The sequence below is a fragment of the Oncorhynchus tshawytscha genome, linkage group LG30 (assembly GCF_018296145.1).
Source record: "Oncorhynchus tshawytscha isolate Ot180627B linkage group LG30, Otsh_v2.0, whole genome shotgun sequence".
Lineage (NCBI taxonomy): Eukaryota > Metazoa > Chordata > Actinopteri > Salmoniformes > Salmonidae > Oncorhynchus > Oncorhynchus tshawytscha.
The window spans coordinates 33,227,531-33,247,250 of NC_056458.1; the positions used below are offsets into that span (position 1 = coordinate 33,227,531).

At 40.3% G+C, this 19,720-nt stretch overlaps 2 protein-coding genes across 7 annotated transcripts; both read right to left on the reverse strand.

Annotated features, from left to right (window-relative positions):
- Window positions 1–58: 58 nt before the first annotated feature.
- Window positions 59–4,438, reverse strand: LOC112228379 (TIP41-like protein). 3 transcript variants are annotated; one of them, XR_002950037.2, is made up of 8 exons: window positions 4,302–4,438; window positions 3,563–3,690; window positions 3,019–3,198; window positions 2,732–2,831; window positions 1,738–1,869; window positions 1,329–1,468; window positions 1,123–1,185; window positions 59–881 (listed from the first exon to the last, which is right to left on the reverse strand). XR_002950037.2 is itself a non-coding variant. In XM_024393649.2 (8 exons), the coding sequence occupies exons 2-8, from the start codon at window positions 3,685–3,687 to the stop codon at window positions 750–752; spliced, it is 828 nt and encodes a 275-aa protein (XP_024249417.1). In that variant the 5' UTR covers window positions 3,688–3,690; window positions 4,302–4,438; the 3' UTR covers window positions 59–749. The 3 variants fall into 3 exon arrangements, 2 of the variants coding, with proteins under 2 accessions (XP_024249417.1, XP_042165239.1); XM_024393649.2 differs by having other exon boundaries at window positions 1,373–1,468; XM_042309305.1 differs by having other exon boundaries at window positions 1,123–1,200; window positions 1,373–1,468.
- A 1,756-nt stretch (window positions 4,439–6,194) lies between these two features.
- Window positions 6,195–10,729, reverse strand: LOC112228377 (tapasin-related protein). Of its 4 annotated transcripts, none has more exons than XM_024393647.1 (6): window positions 10,545–10,729; window positions 9,134–9,191; window positions 8,363–8,713; window positions 7,889–8,188; window positions 7,076–7,171; window positions 6,195–6,545 (listed from the first exon to the last, which is right to left on the reverse strand). In XM_024393647.1, exons 2-6 carry the CDS (start codon window positions 9,189–9,191, stop codon window positions 6,409–6,411), a joined length of 942 nt encoding a protein of 313 aa, XP_024249415.1. In that variant the 5' UTR covers window positions 10,545–10,729; the 3' UTR covers window positions 6,195–6,408. The 4 variants fall into 4 exon arrangements, with proteins under 4 accessions (XP_024249415.1, XP_024249414.1, XP_024249412.1 ...); XM_024393646.2 differs by lacking the exon at window positions 10,545–10,729 and adding an exon at window positions 9,728–9,870 and having other exon boundaries at window positions 6,195–6,506; XM_024393644.2 differs by lacking the exon at window positions 10,545–10,729 and adding an exon at window positions 9,728–9,870.
- Window positions 10,730–19,720: the final 8,991 nt, after the last annotated feature.

Genomic DNA, 19,720 nt, shown 5'->3' on the forward strand with positions numbered 1-19,720 from the left:
AGTGTGGATTATTTCCAAATTGTATTCAATACAGAAATGATACGCAACCACTACAATAAATGTTTGCATTTTAAGGCTAAAGACTTTTATTAGTTGACATTTATCTTGAATACAATAAAACAAGCAGAGCTGAGCAGGTTCTGTAAGGAGACCGTTCTATTACAACAGCTAGCTAGATCAAAATCTTAGTTTGAAAAGGGGGAAAGGTAGGGAGATGTCATTGAAGTGAGATGCACAACAGAGGGGCTCCTCGACTTCAGCAGTGAGTTCTCCTCTAATCAAGATCCAATGTCCAGTAAAAGATTAAACACATACAAAAAGTTAATTTATTTACACATTGGCTCTTTCAACATTTTGATAACATGAGGAATGGATCTCTATAATAGCACAACATTCAAATATCAGACTACTTTCTGTGGAATTCAACAAACCCATTATGTGGAGTTCTAATAGAAAAGACGCAATTATCACAATTTTCCAACCAAAATATTTACGTTGAGGAAATGTGAAAACACTAAAAATAAGAGGCCACTTGAAAATGCCAAAATGAAGTTCCATTAACTGTTGTTTTTCCTGTGTATGGAGGGAGGCAGGTGCAGTGTTTTGATTAAAAAAAAAAAAAAAAAAAAAAATGTATTTCTTTGTAGAGCGGAGGGAGGATGAACTCTGCCTTGGTTGGCAGGCCCTCATCTTAAGTCCAGGCAGGAGAGAATTTGATGTCCAATCACAGGACCAGAGCCTGCTCTCCATCACTGGGGGGCCTCTGTGTCCCCTGGATGGGGGCCTGTCTCAGGGAGCTCCAACTTCTCGCACTCGGTCAACTTCAAAGTTAAGTGCTGGGCGATCTCGTTGGGGTCAGTATACAGAGCAGCAGGGACGTTCTGGAAGGCAAAGAGAGAGAAACTAAATGCCGTTGTCTTTTCTAGATATTGCCATTGACTAATTGTTCTCTATTTACAATAGTGGTATGATTGCATCAGCTGCACAGTGACATATACGCATGTAGCATGAATGTTTTGGACAATATTTTAGTGATGTCACTGCACAATGCTGAGCTTGCTCTGACTTGCCAGCGGACTTCCGCTACACATGTACTTTTCAAACAGAGAAGAAAAATCTCACCTTCAATTCTGAAATTTTGCTTTCCCGAGTGCTAAACTCTCTGATCATGTAATTCTTTCCAGTCTGTAAAGAAAACCTCTGTAAGCGATTAGTCATTTCATAAGTAGGCATAACCATTATGTAGTTGAAGTTACATAGAAGGAAATGGACATCACTAAAGTTATCCACAGAATTTGATTCCAATGCACATCCATTCTGGTGGTTACCGTTAATCGATTGTCATTTCCCAGGAAAGCCCAGTCACACTTGCCTCGTGATAGAGCCGCGTGTCATTTATCCGGATCAGAACTCCATCCACCCGCAGGAAGAACCGCAGAAGCAGGAAGAAACTGGTGGGCATCACTCTCTGTATCACACACAAGTGGGTACGAAGAGAGTAAGTCATTCTTCAAAATCTCCTCAGAACAAATTAATCTGTCTCTCAAAGATGCAAGCGTTTAAGAAAATCCATTAAACATAAGTACTATAGGTGAATATAAAAAGCCTTTTTTATTCCTGGTCTTACAGCCCCCGCAAGGACATGTCCTTTGGTGCTTGTCACACAGCCACAGACATCATATGGGGCAAATGTGCATCATCATAAAGTGTCAGTTCCTGTCTGAAAGTGGCACTCACTATTTTGACGCTGATCATGGACACGCCGTGGTCGTGAAGCTCGTCCTCAAACAGCAGCACGTCATCGAAGAACATGATCTGTTCTCGTGCCTTCAGCTTCTCCATGTCGATGCGCTCCAACGTTTCTGTCGCCTGATGGAATAAAGAGTGATTTATTAGTGCAAACCGTAGCAAAAAACAAAACGTTTTGCAACTGAACTTTTTTTTTTTATTGGACACATTCAGGTAGGTAGGTCTCTCGTTGTTTCGGCATGTTTGCCTCAATTTGAATCCTAATGAATAAGGCAATTGACAGCTTAAGATAAGTTAATGAATATTGTGCCTATGCGAAAGAAACATTGCATTCCAGGCGGACTACATTGCAGTTGTTGCATTGCATCAGCCGATGGTTGTGTTCCACATCATTGACGGTGCAGCCGGGCATCAGACTGATATACCATATGGTGTGGTTAGTTGATATGTTAATCACCGATAGATCTGGCAGGAGTTTGCAATATAGACGACCTGAACCGCAGCCAATGACTTGTGGGTGAATCCTGTCTTCCACTTACAGTACCAGTCAACAGTTTGGACACACCTACTCATTCAAGGTTTTAATTTTTTATATATTTGAACCTGCGCTGTGAGGAAAATGCATTCCAGGTGACTACCTCATGAAGCAAAGGGTGGCTACTTTGAAGCATCTCAAATAAAATATTTTGATTTGTTTAACTTTTTTGGTTAGTACATGATACCATGTGTTATTTCATAGTTTTGATGTTGTCACTATTACTCTACAATGTAGAAAATAGTACAAATTCTAAAAACCTCTGTAATGAGTAAGTGTCCAAACCTTTGACCGGTACTGTATGTCAAATATACATTTAGTCATGTATCAATGTGAGACTAAGTTCAATTTTGACTTAAATTCAAATTAAGATTTGCCCCTTATTTTGTAATGTGTTTGTTTGGGATATTGTATTGTATCCACAGTGTGAACTGAAAGGCCTTTCACCCTCATCTGCTGGTCCTCTCCTAACAAAGTGCCTCTGTAGTCTGTGGTATATGTCCAGTCGTAGTGTTTCACAGCCTCTTTGGAGTGTTCAGAATCGGCCCTGGGAATACAACCACACGACAACAGTCTCAGATCCATTCTCCATAACGGGACTGGTAATTGACTGATTATTCAACACTTTATCGAAACAATTTAAAAATGCAATTTTTTGTTGTATTTATTTTACAAGCATATAGACAATGAAGGTGGATATTGTTATCACAGTGGTATTATGATAGTGGTTGTACCTGCTCTCTTGCCATTCCTGTGCACAGGCCACTTTCACAGAGTCCTGCATGTTGTTGACCCTCTTGAGGGCATCGATGGCATTAAACTCAATGCCATAGCCGTCTGTGTGCTGAATGCGTAGAACGTTGTCCCCAAACAGCATCTCTGGGAGTGAGGGCATGTGCATCTCCTCCCCTAACCTGGGACAAAACTGTCAAGATTGAAACCTGAACAACTAACCTCAATGTAGCTAGCTAAGTAAGTTGACAATATTTATTTGACCTTTATTTAACATGGCAAGTCAGTTCAGAACAAATTCTTATTTTCAATGACGGCCTAGGAACTGTGGGTTAACTGCCTGTTCAGGGGCAGAACGACAGATTTGTACCTTGTCAGCTCGGGGATTTGAACTTGCAACCATTTTGGTTACTAGTCTTTAAAGTAAGACCAAGTCGATAAACAAGCTCCCCAATGTAGACTAAACCTTAAGAATACTAAACAGACAACATTAAAGAAAAAGTTTAGTCTGACACAAAAATCGGCAAAATACTTGGACCAGGTTACCGTTCAATGTCCTTAGACTTCATAATGTGGGTTTTTGCTGCAGTCACTTTCCATGGTCCGAATATGAAGTCTTGCTTACTGCTCTTAAACCCATGGGTCATCATGGCTGACAAATTGGCCAACATCAACTGCAAATACAGTCAAACACGAAGCCCATCAGAGACATAAGTAAATAAACAGTACATGCAAGTACAGAATACATTGCATATCGACCACTGCAGAACTGTAGATAGTTGAGTACGTTCAGCCCTCAGAAATGACCTAGCAATCCAATGTCTTTATTGGCGAGTTGTAAAAGTAGTTATCTAGTTAGCTAGGATATATATGGTTAGCTTTAACAAGATAATTATACCCGCTGTACAGGCGTGCTAGTTAGCTAGCTAGTAACTTTGCTAGCCTACCTAACTAGCTATTGTAACATTCAACGTTATATAAAATGCGAAGCAGGTAGCTGACAAAACAGCCAAACGTGTTTATGGAATAGGTGTCGACAATGCAATAACTAGAGTATGCATTCCACAACCTTATTTATCTAGCTAAAGTAGCTAACTGAGCCTCCGGATGTTAGTGACAAGCTGGCTGTTTCAACATCACTTCAATCATCATCACACTAACTTGTCATCTTAACTTCATTACTAATGGATATACATCCAACATCAATACCCTACTGACAAGAGACTTCATGGAAATAGAAATCAAAGATTCAATACAAAATAAATGTAAAAGTTATTCCACTTACTCCAGTATTTTGATTGTCAGCTAACGTCCATGAAAGAGAGAGCTTCACAAAAAGCTTCCGACGTACTTTTCATTCTACTATTATACGGTTCCGCATCCAGTAATCCTGTAAATTTGCACAAAATATACAGTGGCGCAAAAAAGTATTTAGTCAGCCACCAATTGTGCAAGTTCTCCCACTTAAAAAGATGAGAGAGGCCTGTAATTTTCATCATAGGTACACTTCAACTATGACAGACAAAATGAGAGAAAAAAAATCCAGAAAATCACATTGTAGGATTTTTTATTTATTTATTTGCAAATTATGGTGGAAAATAAGTATTTGGTCACCTACAAACAAGCAAGATTTCTGGGTCTCACAGACCTGTAACTTCTTTAAGAGGCTCCTCTGTCCTCCACTCGTTACTTGTATTAATGGCACCTGTTTGAACTTGTTATCAGTATAAAAGACACCTGTCCCCAACCTCAAACAGTCACACTCCAAACTCCACTATGGCCAAGACCAAAGAGCTGTCAAAGAACACCAGAAACAAAATTGTAGACCTGCACCAGGCTGGGAAGACTGAATCTGCAATAGGTAAGCAGCTTGGTTTGAAGAAATCAACTGTGGGAGCAATTATTCGGAAATGGAAGACATAAAAGACCACTGATAATCTCCCTCGATCTGGGGCTCCACGCAAGATCTCACCCCGTGGGGTCAAAATGATCACAAGAACGGTGAGCAAAAATCCCAGAACCACACGGGGGGACCTAGTGAATGACCTGCAGAGAGCTGGGACCAAAGTAACAAAGCCTACCATCAGTAACACACTATGCTTCCAGGGACTCAAATCCTGCAGTGCCAGACGTGTCCCCCTGCTTAAGCCAGTACATGTCCAGGCCCGTCTGAAGAGTGGCCTAGCCAGTCTCCAGATCTCAACCCCATAGAAAATCTTTGGAAGGAGTTGAAAGTCCGTGTTTCCCAGCAACAGCCCCAAAACATCACTGCTCTAGAGGAGATCTGCATGGAGGAATGGGCCAAAATACCAGCAACAGTGTGTGAAAACCTTGTGAAGACTTACAGAAAACGTTTGACCTCTGTCATTGCCAACAAAGGATATATAACAAAGTATTGAGATAAACTTTTGTTATTGACCAAATACTTATTTTCCACCATAATTTGCAAATAAATTCATTAAAAATCCTACAATGTGATTTTCAGGATTTTTTCCTCATTTTGTCTGTCATAGTTGAAGTGTACCTATGATGAAAATTACAGGCCTCTCTCATCTTTTTAAGTGGGAGAACTTGCCCAATTGTTGGCTGACTAAATACTTTTTTGCCCCACTGTATATATTGCTTTGTTGCTACATGTCCTAAATGTATGATAGTATGCTGTGTTTATACAAGTTGCTCTCTAAGGGAGGTCTCCATCAAAAATACATTTCACATAAATAAAATGTAATATGTCTTTTAATGGTATATCATTTTAAAATTTTTATTTTTGTATCTGTTTTATTTCACCTTTATTTAACCAGGTAGGCTAGTTGAGAACAAGTTCTCATTTACAACTGCGACCTGGCCAAGATAAAGCAAAGCAATGCGACACAAACAACAACACAAGAGTTACACATGGAATAAACAAACATACAGCCAATAACACAATAGAGAAAAGGTAGGGGTAGCCAGATGGAAAGCATGGCCAGCTGTAGAAAAATGCTTATTGAAATTCTCAATTTTCATGGATTTATCAGTGGTGACAGTGTTTCCTAGCCTCAGTGCAGTGGGCAGCTGGGAGGAGGAATTGTACTGGGCTGCTACCCAGACATAGAGAGACTATTACTGGTATCAATGACAGTCATCATTGGATTATCTGAGATTAACATAATCAGAGGCATTACAGTATGGACAACCATTCAACATCAAATTGATTTTATGCACATAATTAGAATAGATAGCCTACAAGCAAATTTATATTTTTTCATTCCCCAGTCAAGTGTCCCAAACATGGTGATTCTGAGAAAGTCCTACATGATTCATCTGCAGCTAGGATCCCATCCTAGGATTTGGTACATCAGGTGGTACTGTCTATGGCCCTATTGGTACAGTACTGCTTGTTGATCCCTTGTCTAAGTTGGTACAGCAGTGGAGAGAGTGATTGGATGATGGTCTCCCAGTGTTGAGTAGATGATGTTCTCAGTCACGGAGGAGACAGTGTGGACAGGTTCTTGGGTTGTTCCAAAAAGAAAAAGGTGTTTGACTCTCTCTGGATAAAAATCAATGTGACATTGATCAACTGGACCAAATGCACTGTAACAAAATACGTTCGATTGGGAAATATGTCACAAATAATTCCCCTAGAAAAAACCTGACTCCCAAACATTACTGTATGTTTATGACTTGTACTGTAATTGGAAATGTGCACTAATAGTTAACCATTTTTAGTGTTTTCTAATGCATTACACATCTAGTGCTTGATACTTAGAGATGCACTCTCAAACTCTTGTATCATTTCAGCCAGTAGTTTGAAAGTGGTGCTCACGAGCCAAAACAGGTCCCTGTTTTTTGTGTACTACGTCATCCAATTGTGTACTACATCATACATTTTGTGTCATGTTGCGAATTTTGCAATTCGTATTATATCACATGAATTTAGCAATTTGTGTGATGTTACAAACCTCATTCGTGCAATATGTTATGAATTTGTTGAGCTTAAAATCCCAGAGTGCATCTTTAATATATCATATCATGCTATCACGATGTCAAGCATGCGAAACAGAAAAGCTAATTACTCACTGAAATGTGTACACTTGATGATCATGATGATAAGGACCACTAGAATCAAGACTGCTCCAATGCTGACCACAATAAATGGCCAACGCACTGGGACACCTAAAAAATATCAGGAAAAGTGTGTGATGTTCATTAAATAATGAGAAAAATTATTGACATACAGTACCCCAAAACATAATTATTGCCAGAAAGAATAGAAGTTAGATCAGTATATTGAAAAATGGATCCACCATTCTCTTAGAATGGTGATTGAATGGTGGTGAGCTCCAAAAGTATTGGGACAGTAACACATTGGTTGTTGTTTTGGCTCTGTACACCAGCACTTTCAATTTGAAATTATACAATGAATATGAGGTTAAAGTGCAGACTGTCAGATTTAATCTGAGGTTATTTTCATCCATATTGGGTGAACCATTTGAAACATAACCAAAACAAACAGCAAATGCATCCAACAAATGTGTAGAGTCACAAATTTGATGTAGTCGTTGTGTGATATGAATATGGGACCAAATACTTTATATTACTTGAATACACATGTAAGTGAATTTGTCCCAATATTTTTTGTCCTGTAAAATAGGGGGACAATGTAAAAAAAAGTGCTGTAATTTCTAACCAGATCATTTCAAATCCAAAGTGCTGGAGTACAAAGCCAAAACCACAAAAATATGTCACTGTCCCAATACTTTTGGAGTACACTGTATCACAAGATATTATGGAAAAGTTGTGTAGACCACCAACATTATATTACATAGATATACAAATCAACCGATTACATTGTGAACTAGTAATCCTGATTTATTAACATTTAGCTCTCACCATTGGACATGACTGTGTGATTGACAGTGATGGGATGGCTGAGGGAAGAGTGGTTGACCCAGCAGAGATAGAGGCCAGCCTGGCTGGGTCCTGAGGACAGAGGCAGGTAGGAGTGGACGGTGATGGAACCATCTGTGTTGACCTCTCTCTGCCTGTCTGAAAGTCTGGTGTTGAGGAGCTGACCATCTCTAAACCACACCTGCTCTATGGTCTTTGGGTAAAACCCCTGAGAGGAGCACAGCAACATGGGAAGTCCACTAGTGGACTCCTTTACATCAGACACAGACACTGCAGGAGGGGCTGGATGCACAAACAGAAAGTTGCAGAAATAAAAGTGTAAACAAAGAGTTTAAACTGTAGACAAATTATTTTCAATTTGGAGGCAACTAGCATTCACATACCATGTGATGACAGGGTCATAATGGTTTTACATGTAGATTGTAGTTCTATCAAGTATTTTCAGAGATCACTAACCTGTTACACAAATAGTTATGTTTTTTGAGAAAACTTGTGCAGGTGGAGGTGCAGCTCTTTTTACTTCACAAGAGTAAAGTCCAGAATCATTTATCTGTAGATTCATCAGTGAAAAGAAGATTTCTCTGGTCTCATTATTCCACTTAATTTGTATGCTTTCTTTACATGTCTTCGACACCAGACACTCTTGTCTGTTACACTGAGAAAAGCACAGCACCTCTGTTCCTTTTATAGTTACTGTAAATATTTCAATGTCATTGGGTAAATTGTGGGTGCAGTGGATTGTCACTGAATTTCCTTTGTGTAATATGACTGCTGTTGGATTTGGCAGTGTAGTTAGGTTCTGCAAACCTGTAGAAAAACAGATCAATGTTGATCAGTCTGAGAAAACAGATGATGGTGGTGATACACCTCATGACAATTGTAAAACTATTTTAAGCCACTTCACTTCCCAGCTCCATACTGGCTGGGACAAATGTATTAAGTCAATAAATGTAGGGTCTGTCTACTATATTTACCACTAGTGTTAAACCAAACAGCAATTCTCTCAGTAATCACTTTTCATTTCAGTTCCATTATTTTCATATTTCAGTTGTAAAGGCACTGATTCTGTCTTATCCAATCATAAATTATAATTTGACCTACGATAGTCCACCCCCCACCCCTCCCCTTAGAACAAAACTGTACCTTAAGTGTCCACAGTTTTCATAGTAAGCGCAGTCTCTAAATGTATCATGTATAAAGAGGTTTTGTCAAAGCATTTCACATTACCTGAGTGGAGACTCAGAAGCATTGCCAAATGCAGAACAGAAGAATAGAGCACCGACATCTGTTCCAAAAAGAGCAACGACAAAGATAAGATAGTTACTTAAACACAAAATTTCAGTGGTTTTTCAACCTTCACATCCTGTGATTACAAGATGTTCAGTACGTGAAGTGTGGCTTGTATCATACACTGAAAACATGCATGGAATGACAGAAATGTTTTTTTTTGTGAAGTTTCCAAAATAACATACATTTTATTTTGAATGGTGGACATTAAAGTATGTTGAATATTGCAGTTCTATCGCAGTTTTTGTTGCAAGATTCTGACACAGAAGTGTGGAGTCTTGCGGACCTAAAGCATATGCAAGTCTCTCAGCGAATAGATTTAACAGAAGTTGAGTACAAAAATTGTTCAAGAAGCATTCCGTTTACTCTCATATTCGACTTATTTTTCCATAGTGCAGTTATAATAATAACATTTTTAACATTTAAATATAATTTTTTTAAATTAAGATGGAATGAACAAATCTGTTTGAATACACCATATCTATTAGTTAAAGACACCTGCATCCAAATCCTCAAGATATGCACTGTACTTACGTTCTCTGTGTCGTTGTGTGAACCACTATCATTTATATCACCATTGCATCTCGTATCAATATCCTCACAGCGCAGGTTCAATGAGTGTGAGTCTAGTGCTTCTGTGTTCAACATCTCATGTTAGCTGATTGGTGCTAGCTACCCTCTACCACACAACACGCCCTGAGTGACATTTACGGACCCATTTACAGACCCAATGTGATTTTTTCACCATTGGGTTTAACTACTGATAATGGTTTGACTTGTAGCCCAAGTTGTTGTTAGCATGGTGAATCCAGAATGAGCTATTTTCACTATTTTTCAATCAACATTAGCGAATGTAGCATTCATTCTGGATTCACCAGTCTAAGTTGTAGTTGTATTCTAAAATACACAAACATCCATATTAGCTTTAGAAATATCGTTCACATACTATAATAAAACATTGAAACAGTTTGCAACAGCATGCAGATATTCAGCCCATGGTCATATGTTAAATTGAAACAGAGAGTTCACAGCTCATGTGAATCTGTTTGTTTTTTTACACACTTAATAATACTATGGTTTAACGCTTTTCATTACAGAGTTATCTTAAAGCTCTACTTTGGCAAGAAACATACAATAAAAATGTATTTAGAGAAGGCAAGTAAAATTGCAATAGTTAGCTAGGTGTTAAAACTAATTTTCAGATTAGAACTAGACCCAGAAAGAGTATCAGGTTATAATGGGCAGCTAGGTTTTAAGATTAGTTTTAAGATCTTGTCCAGCAAAACAAAATGTGAAAATTACCCATATGCATCACCACCTCTCCTCCAATTCTCACACTCTCTTATCCTACCTTTTTAGATACTTTCTCTCTGACTTTGGTGAACAGAGGGGACTTGAGAATTTATGAAGACTATGGCTAATGTCATGAAACTGTGACAAAAACTCCACATCAAAAAGCATACTGCAGTCAACGATGGAGAAAACTGAAGAAGTGGCCACAACATTACTGAGTGGTGGTTGTGAGAGGCTGCACCATAGTTGTTTTCAGTTAAGTAAAAGTAGACCACAGCATTGACAGAAATGTTGACACTGAAACAGGAAGTCAGAGTTGTTTTCTGGCACAACCAATGCGTACTTACAAATAACTGAAAAGTCATGAATCTGCATGTGTAACGCAGATGAAAAGTTCATTATACCCGTTTCCTGATTTTTTTTTAGCAATACATGTTTACAGGATTGATATATTAGGTTTGACTTTTCATCTCCAAGTCAGAAAATATATATAATGCAAAGCTCATACAAAATAAGTCCTAAGCAGCAGTTGAGGACGTTACATTCATTGGCCCAAACACTCTTATAGAGTGATTCACACATGCACATTAAGGTTTTATGTCACATAAAAAATGACAGCAAGAGGAAAACGTTATATACAATGTAATTATATAACTGGCAACCATCCAATTTATGTCCAGAGTGAATGTAGGGTAGGAGTTTATGGGTGACTGTCAGATATATTAAATAACTATTTCTGTAGCTTGGACATGTTCAACTGAGCGAGTATTCAAGACACACTGGTCCAATGTTTGATCGATTTAACAATACCTTGATCTGGGATAGTAAAGCATCACACAACAATACTACCATAGTTGAAAATTGGCTAAAGGCTACAAATACCTATGAACTCAAATAAAAAGAGGAAAAAGGAGTGACAATGAGATTTAAATGGTTTTGTTCTCATAAATGCATTGTTCCTGGATGGATGCAGTGGTCGCCTGTCTCTGTTGGGTTTGCATACTTAAACTGATGTTTTCAAACACCTTGTTGTTGTATGAGACTGAATCCCCTTTATCGTTGGTCCTCTGTTGACCTGCTTGGGGAGAAGGACAATCAACTAATCACATTTAGGGTTGAAGCTCATGCTGAATAGTTGCCTACTGCTAAGTGTCAAAAGATTTGTTAAGGTGTTTGGCATTACAGGCAACATATTTTTGGTACAAAATAACACAGATCTGTGCAGAAAAGTATCAAATTAAATCAAATGACAGTTTTTGAATAGAGCTGACAATTTTGTACCACCATAAGTGAGTTATTTTGTATCCAAGTGTTTGGTAGACTATCATACAACATGTTAAATAAAGCTCATACTAAAAGTGCATTTTGCTTGTGGGCTGACACCTTGAAAAACATTAGTGGTTCTCAGCTTTAAATTTCACACCTCTGTTGTGTTTCATGACAAGGTATAATGCCATATTAAGGTCTGATGCGAGCTGTGCTGTGCTGAGCTCAAGGGCCACCCATTTTTTCTAGAGCAGGGTTTGACAACTGGCAGCCCAGGTGCCGGAAACAAACCAACCTTGCCTTGTATCTGGACTGAAATGTGAGTTATAGATCTGTCATTCTCATTGAAAGCAAGTCTAAGAAGCGGTAGATCTGTTCTTTGTGCGCTATTTTTATGCTTCACGTTTTATGTTCAAACAGCTGAAAATACAATGTTTAATATGGTTATTTAAAATATATTTCAAAGAGGTTTAGATGGTACATTGGTTCTCTACACTCTGAGTGCTTGTTTTGTCACATAAACCCGAAATTAGGCTAATTATTTTGACGACCAGGAAATGACAGAGCAAATTCTGCATTTTGCATCTTTACATTTTTATATAGGATCCTTAAAACACTCACAAAGTTAATATGGTGGCAAAAATGGTGCCGGTGTGACATACTGCATATTTGCTGCGCTAAAATAAAGTATGAAAGTCCTTATTCAAAGTGTAAATTGGTGATGGAAAATACATTTATGTCCTGAAACGAAGAATGAAGATAGACCTGACAGAGTCCATCTGCTGACCTCTAGTGGAAATAAAAAATTAAGCATGTAGTTGCATGGCCATTGAACCCGTTAGTTACATCACACTCAAAAGGCAGTTTAGAATATCCAATCAGTTCTAAACCTTCAAGACTCCTGTTGGATGAGATGAAACAGTTGTGATTCAAATAACATCATGTAACATAACACACTAAGTTCTAAAATGGAAGCTGATGTGACTTGTGGTTTAGTGCCATAAATAGGTAGCCTATAAAACAGAATGTCAACACAAGACAGCAGGCAAAGGCGTCAAAAGCAGGGGTGGGGGGAATGTAGTCATTTCCTCTGACTTCATGAGGGGGCTAGATCTTGCTCCGATGACGGTAAATATCACTTGGAAATATAAGTACATTCTGTAACCAAGATATCAGTCTCTGGGTTAAGGGTTTACTTCTGCTTTCTCTGTTCCAGATTCCAGTGAATCCAAAGTATTACTGAACACAAATATATATATTTTTTTTTAATATATATTTTTTTACCTTTATTTAACCAGGCAAATCAGTTAAGAACACATTCTTATTTTCAATGACGGCCTGGGAACAGTGGGTTAACTGCCTGTTCAGGGGCAGAACGACATATAAATGCAACATGCAACAATTTCAAGGATTTTACTGAGTTACAGTTCATATAAGGAAATTAGTCAATTTAAATAAATTCATTAGGCCCTAATCTATGGATTTCACATGACTGGGAATACATATGACTGGGAATACACTTAAAAAAATGTATCTTTTACCAGATATGAAAACCAGTCAGTATCTGGTGTGACCACCATTTGCCTCATGCAGAGCAACACATCTCCTTCGCATAGAGCTAATCAGGCTGTTGATTGTGCCTTGTGCAATGTTGTCCCACTCCTCTTCAATGGCTGTGTGAAGTTTCTGGCTATTGGCGGGAACTGGAACATGCTATCGTACACGTCGATCCAGAGCATCCCAAAATGCTCAGTAGGTGACATGTCTGGTAAGTATGCAGGCCATGGAAGAACTGGGACATTTTCAGCTTCCAGGAATTGGGGACAGATCCTTGCGACATGGGGCCATGTATTATCATGCTGAAACATGGGGTGATGGTGGCTGATGAATGTCACGACAATGGACCTCAGGATCTTGTCACGGTATCTTTGTGCATTCAAATTGCCATTGACAAAATGCAATTGTGTTCGTTGAGAAATTATCATAACATTCTCAGGTAACAGCTCTGAGGGACATTCCTGCAGTCATTCCTGCAGTGAAGCTTATTATGTTAGCTTTTATCGCATACTTTTATAGCCTACTGGACTCATAGAGAGCTACTCTCTCAAGTTATCTTGTTGGGGCAGTGACTCTTTGAACTTACTAGCCCCAAGTCGTTCTATTTTGTTCTTGTGCTTCATGCTATTTTTCTCATGACTCCTGTGTGCTTTGTTGACTATAAAATTGCTTGTTTACCCACCCAAGGGACAGACTGTTTGTTCCCACACTCGGGACTCGGAATCTCTATTGGTTACAACAGGCCTGGGCAATTATTTTCCATGGAGGGCCACATTAGAATATATTTTTGCCATTGCAGGCCAGAATCATATTACTTTCACATTTTAGGGAAGACCCAGATACAGACAGTGTCGAAGTAACAAAAGTTTATTAATAGAACAGGGGCAGGCAAAGCGACAGGTCAAGGGCAGGCAGAGGTCAGTAATCCAGATCAGAGTCAAAAGGTACAGAACGGCAGGCAGTCTCAGGGTCAGGGCAGGCAGAGATCAATAATCCAGGGCGGTGTGACAAGGTACAGAACGGGAGGCAAGCTCAGGGCAGGTAGAATGGTCAAAACCGGGAAAAACTAGAAAACAGGAACTATAGCAAAAGACAGGAGCAAGGGGAAAACCGCTGGTAGGCTTGACGGGCAAAACGAACTGGCAACAGACAAACAGAGTACACAGGTATAAATACATTGTGGATAATGGGCGACATCTGGAGGGGGGTGGAGCCAAGCACAAAGACAGGTGAAACAGATCAGGGTGTGACAATTACAGGATTATACATTGTGTGTATGACTGTGTTGACAGATATATCTACTGTAAATCACATCCAGATATGCTACTTGTTTTACTTTTTTAACATGCACAAAATTAAACCACATATTCTCCTTTTGGTAGGTGTTTTCATTATTAAACATGCAATGAACTACACGGAGGGAAAAGTACGCTGTGCATTCAACACCATGGACAGAACTCTTGTTAACGGGTATGCACAAAAACACAAGAAAGAGAGAGAGCTCAACATTACATTTAAACTACTCAATCAGTGTGAGGAGTGAAGTCTCTGATGGGCATTGACTAGAGCAGTGACGTCAGGTATAGTTTCTGACGTCGCTATGTGCAGGATTGCTGAGAGGTGACAGTAAGAGATGATCTTTGCCTTGACTTGTTATATTTCATAACTGAAAATGTCTGTTCACATACATAGGTTGAACCAAACAGTAAAAACATCTTCTGAGCATGACTCATAATCTTTGGAAAGTTTTGTTCATCGAGATATGCATAGAACCTCGTCAGTGACATTGTTTTGAATAGTTCTCCAGACACTGCATTAGACTGAAGATCGATAAGCTCAAGTTGCAGGTCAGTGGGAGCGTTATCCACATTGAAGGTGTAAGGAGAGGAAACCAACAGCATGTCATTTTCCAACACTTTGAAATCCTCAAAACGATGAGAAAACTCACCGTTCACAGCACGCAGCAGCAATGTATACTTCTCCTGCTGGTTATCTGATAGGGAACAGACTAGTAGTGTCAGAAGGTCATCTGATAGGGAACAGGCTAGTAGTGTCTGAAGGTGGGTGAGATTGTTGGCACCTACTTGGCGGGTCAGGAGGAGTAATTTTCCCTTGAATGCCTTGACAAGGCCGTACATCTGATGTGCAAAAAGGCCCTTCCCTTGTAGATTGGAATTCAGTTTATTCATGAGGGCTATGATGTCCACGGTGAAGGCAAAATCAGACAACCATTCTTTATCTTGCAGTTGAGGGAAATCCACATATTTTCCTTTCATTTGAAATAACTCTCCGACTTCAGGTCCCACATCCTTTTAAGCACCTTCCCCAGACTCAGCCATGACATGTTTGTTTGGTAGGGGAGATCTGCATGGCCCGACTCAGTCTCTTCCAACAGTGAGACAAACTGCCTGTGGTTTAAAGATTTTGCTCTTATGAAGTTTACCACTTTAGTGACTGTATCCACAACATGGCTCATTTTCAGAACACATTTACAGAGAACCTCCTGATGAATAATGCAATGCAGGAACCTAATTTTCTGATCTGGGTTCAACTCAGCTACTTGATCTTGTATCCTTGTCCATTAACCCATCATGTCCATTAACTTCAAACACGTTAACAGGCGCTAACTAACTTTAGCTAAGCTAACCGGCTGGTTAGCTAACGTGAGACTCATGTCAAGAAGTTTTGCATATGCATTTAGAATGCATACATTCTAAATTGTCCAGTTATATTCTTCTTATTAGCTACACGAACATTCTATGATGTCTGGTGACGTCTTCTTCTTAATGCTCTACACTTGCTAAATAGCTAAAGCCAGCTAGCTAGTGCCCACATAGCCCTTGATCATCTCTCAGTTCCATTACACATAAGAGTTATCGGACGAAAACGTCTTCTGTACGGGGCAGTTTTGTTATTAAGAGCCCTGACGCTTGGTCTGAACATTAGCATGCATTGCTTGCAGGACAGGTTTGGAAGCATAAGGACCATATTTTTCATATTGCTGATAAAAAAAAACAAAAAAACACAAAAGGTTTAATTGATACACACCTTTTAAGGGTTAGTGTTCCCACATGGCCTTATCTCCATGTTACCGTACTTGTTTATGGAAAACAGACAGAAGACGGAGACTAATACTTTTGCTAATTAGCTATCTAGTATGTTCCGAACACCAACTAGGGCCATATGTTTAGAAAGTCATATCACAAGCGATGATTAATGACATTTCTAAACGTTAAAACACAGCGTTGGGAATGTAGTTCACATGAGCCAGTCGTGGGCTAAGCTAACCACTGAAAACTGTAGGGAGAAGGCAGAATGTTGCCGAGAGTTTTCTTGAGCTAGCTCCCAAATGGCCAACAGCAAATCACATTGGGAATTTTCTGCCATGTACGAGGGAGGGTAAATAGTAAATACAGTCTCTTTTCTTTACAAAATACTAAACTTGTAATTTGCATGGTCATATATATTTTTTGTTATTCCCCTCTGTTCGATGTTGTCAAGAGACTTGACTTAACTAGATAGCTATGTACAACAACACTCAGAAACGAGCAAGGAGTTTTGACTGAGCTGACGGAGGTATGGGATTATTCTGGTGCAAGTGTCAGTTTAGTGTACATGGTTGCATGCATGGGGGAGCGGTGAGTGACAGGGTTGTGAGTGATGTCTGCAACAGAGAAAAAAGTGTTAGGCATGGATGAGGGGAAGGAGAAGACAAGAAGTAGCAGTTTAGTGGCAGTGCACTGCAGACACAACAGACAGCACACAATGCTATGCAATGGGACTGAGCGATAAAACAACTTTATTTATCAGACAGCACAAAACGCAGCACAGTGTGACTGAGGGATGAACTAAGAAAAATGTAACAAAATCACAGAGCTCCTGTGGGATGTGTGTCCCCTATTTTTAAGCAGATTGAGTCTCTGCTGTGGTGTTCATTTCCTTACAGAGCAGGCTCAATGTGTGTGAATCTAGTGGATCTTTGCTCAAAATCTCAGGTTAGCGCAAAGGTGGGTGCTAGCTACGTTCTACCACACAACAGTGATATCATGTACATTTACAAACCCACCTGCCCAGTTCATCTCATGTGGTTTTTTCACCATTGGGTTTAACCGCAGATGGCGGGCTGCCTTCTGAGGAGTAGGAGGCCATCGAATAAACCCCCACTCCCCTCAATTCTGCTTGCAAACATGCAATCTTTGGACAATAAAATGGACGAGTTATTGGGAAGATTACGCTACCAACGGGACATTAAAAACTGTAACATCTTATGCTTCACGGAGTCATGGCTGAACGACGACAATATCAACATACAGCTGGCTGGTTATACGACATACCAGCAGGATAGAACAGCGGCGTCTGGTAAGACAAGGGGCGACGTTCTATGTATTTTTTAAACAATGGTTGGTCCACGATATCTAAGGAAGTCTCGAGCTATTGCTCGCCTGAGGTAGAGTTTCTCATGATAAGCTGCAGACCACATTACCTACCGAGAGAGTTTTCATCTATATTCTTTGTAGATGTTTACATACCACCACAGTCAGAGGCTGGTACTAATATAGCATTAAATGAGCTGCATTCCGCCATAAGCAAACAAGAAAACGCTCACCCAGAGGCGGCGCTCCTTGTAGCCGGGGACTTTTATGCAGGGAAATTTCTAGCATCATGTGAAATGTGCCATCAGAGGGAAAAGAACTCTGCATTGTCCAAAGATTACATGTTTGAGAGCATAATTGAGGTTTGTATGCATCTCTGTGTGTGGAGTATAGGTGGTACAGAGTTGAGGGAAGTGGGGGTTTATTCAATCGCTCTCCCATTTGGCAAATCTGACAATAATTCTATCCTCCTGATTCCTGCTTACAATCAGGAAGCACCAGTAACTAGATTGATTAAAAAAGTGGTCAGATGAAGCAGATGCTAAGCTACAGAACTGTTTTGCTAGCACAGACTGGAATATGTTCCGGGATTCCTCCACTGGCATTGGGGAGTACACCACATCTGTCATTGGCCTCATCAATAAGTGCATCAATGATGTCCTCCCCACAGTGACTGTACGTACATACCCCAACCAGCATCCGCACTGAGCTAAAGGCTAGCGCTGCCGCTTTCAAGGAGCGGGACTCTAACCCGGAGGCTTACAAGAAATCCCGCTATGCCATCCGACGAATCATCAAACAGGCAAAGCGTCAACACAGGACGAAGATCGAGTCATTCTACAACGGCTCTGACACTTGTTTATTTTACCTTTAACCAGGCAAGTCAGTTAAGAAAAAAATCTTATTTTTAATGACAGCCTAGGAACAGTGGGGTAACTGTCTGTTCAGTGGCAGAAAGACTTTTACCTTGTAAGCTTGTGGATTCGATATTACTAGTCCAACGCTCTAACCACTAGGCTACCTGCTGCCCAATGTGGCAGGGCTTGCAAACCATTTACAGACTACAAAGGGAAGCACAGCCGAGAGCTGCCCAGTGACATGAGCCTACCAGACGAGCTAAACTACTTCTATGCTCGCTTCGAGGCAATTAACACTGAAACATGCATGAGAGCACCAGCTGTACCGGAAGACTGTCTGATCACACTCTCCGCAGCCGATGTGAATAAGACCATTAGACAGGTCAACATACACAAGGCCGCAGGGCCAAACGGATTACCAGGACGTGTACTACGAGCATGCGCTGACCAACTAGCAAGTGTCTCCACTAACATTTTTAACCTCTCCCTGTCCGGGTCTATAATACTAACATGTTTTAAGCAGACCATCATAGTGCCTGTGCCCAAGAACACTAAGTTAACCTGCCGAAATGACGACCGACCTGTAGCACTCACAACTGTAGCCATGAAGTGCTTTGAAAGGCTGGTCATGGCTCACATGAACACCCTCATCCCAGAAACCCTAAACCCACTCCAATTTGTATACCGCCCCAACAGATCCACAGATGATGCAGTCTCTATTGCACTCCACACTGCACTTTCCCACCTGGACAAAAGGAACACCTATGTGAGAAGGCTATTCATTGACTACAGCTCAGTGTTCAACACCACAGTGCCCTCAAAGCTCATCAATAAGCTAAGGACACCGGGACTAAACACCTCCCTCTGCAACTGGATTCTGGACTTCCTGACGGGCCACCCCCAAGTGGTAAGGGTAGGTAACAACACATCCGCCACGCTGATCCTCAACACAGGAGCCCCTCAGGGGTGTGTGCTCAGGCCCCTCCTGTACTCTCTGTTCACTCATGACTGCACGGCCAGGCACGACTCCAACACCATCATTAAATTTGCCGATGACACTACAGTGGTAGGCCTGATCACCGACAACAACAAGACAGCCTATAGGGAGGAGGTCAGATACCTGGCCGTGTGGTGCCAGGACAACAACCTCTCCCTCAACGTGATCAAGACAAAGGAGATGA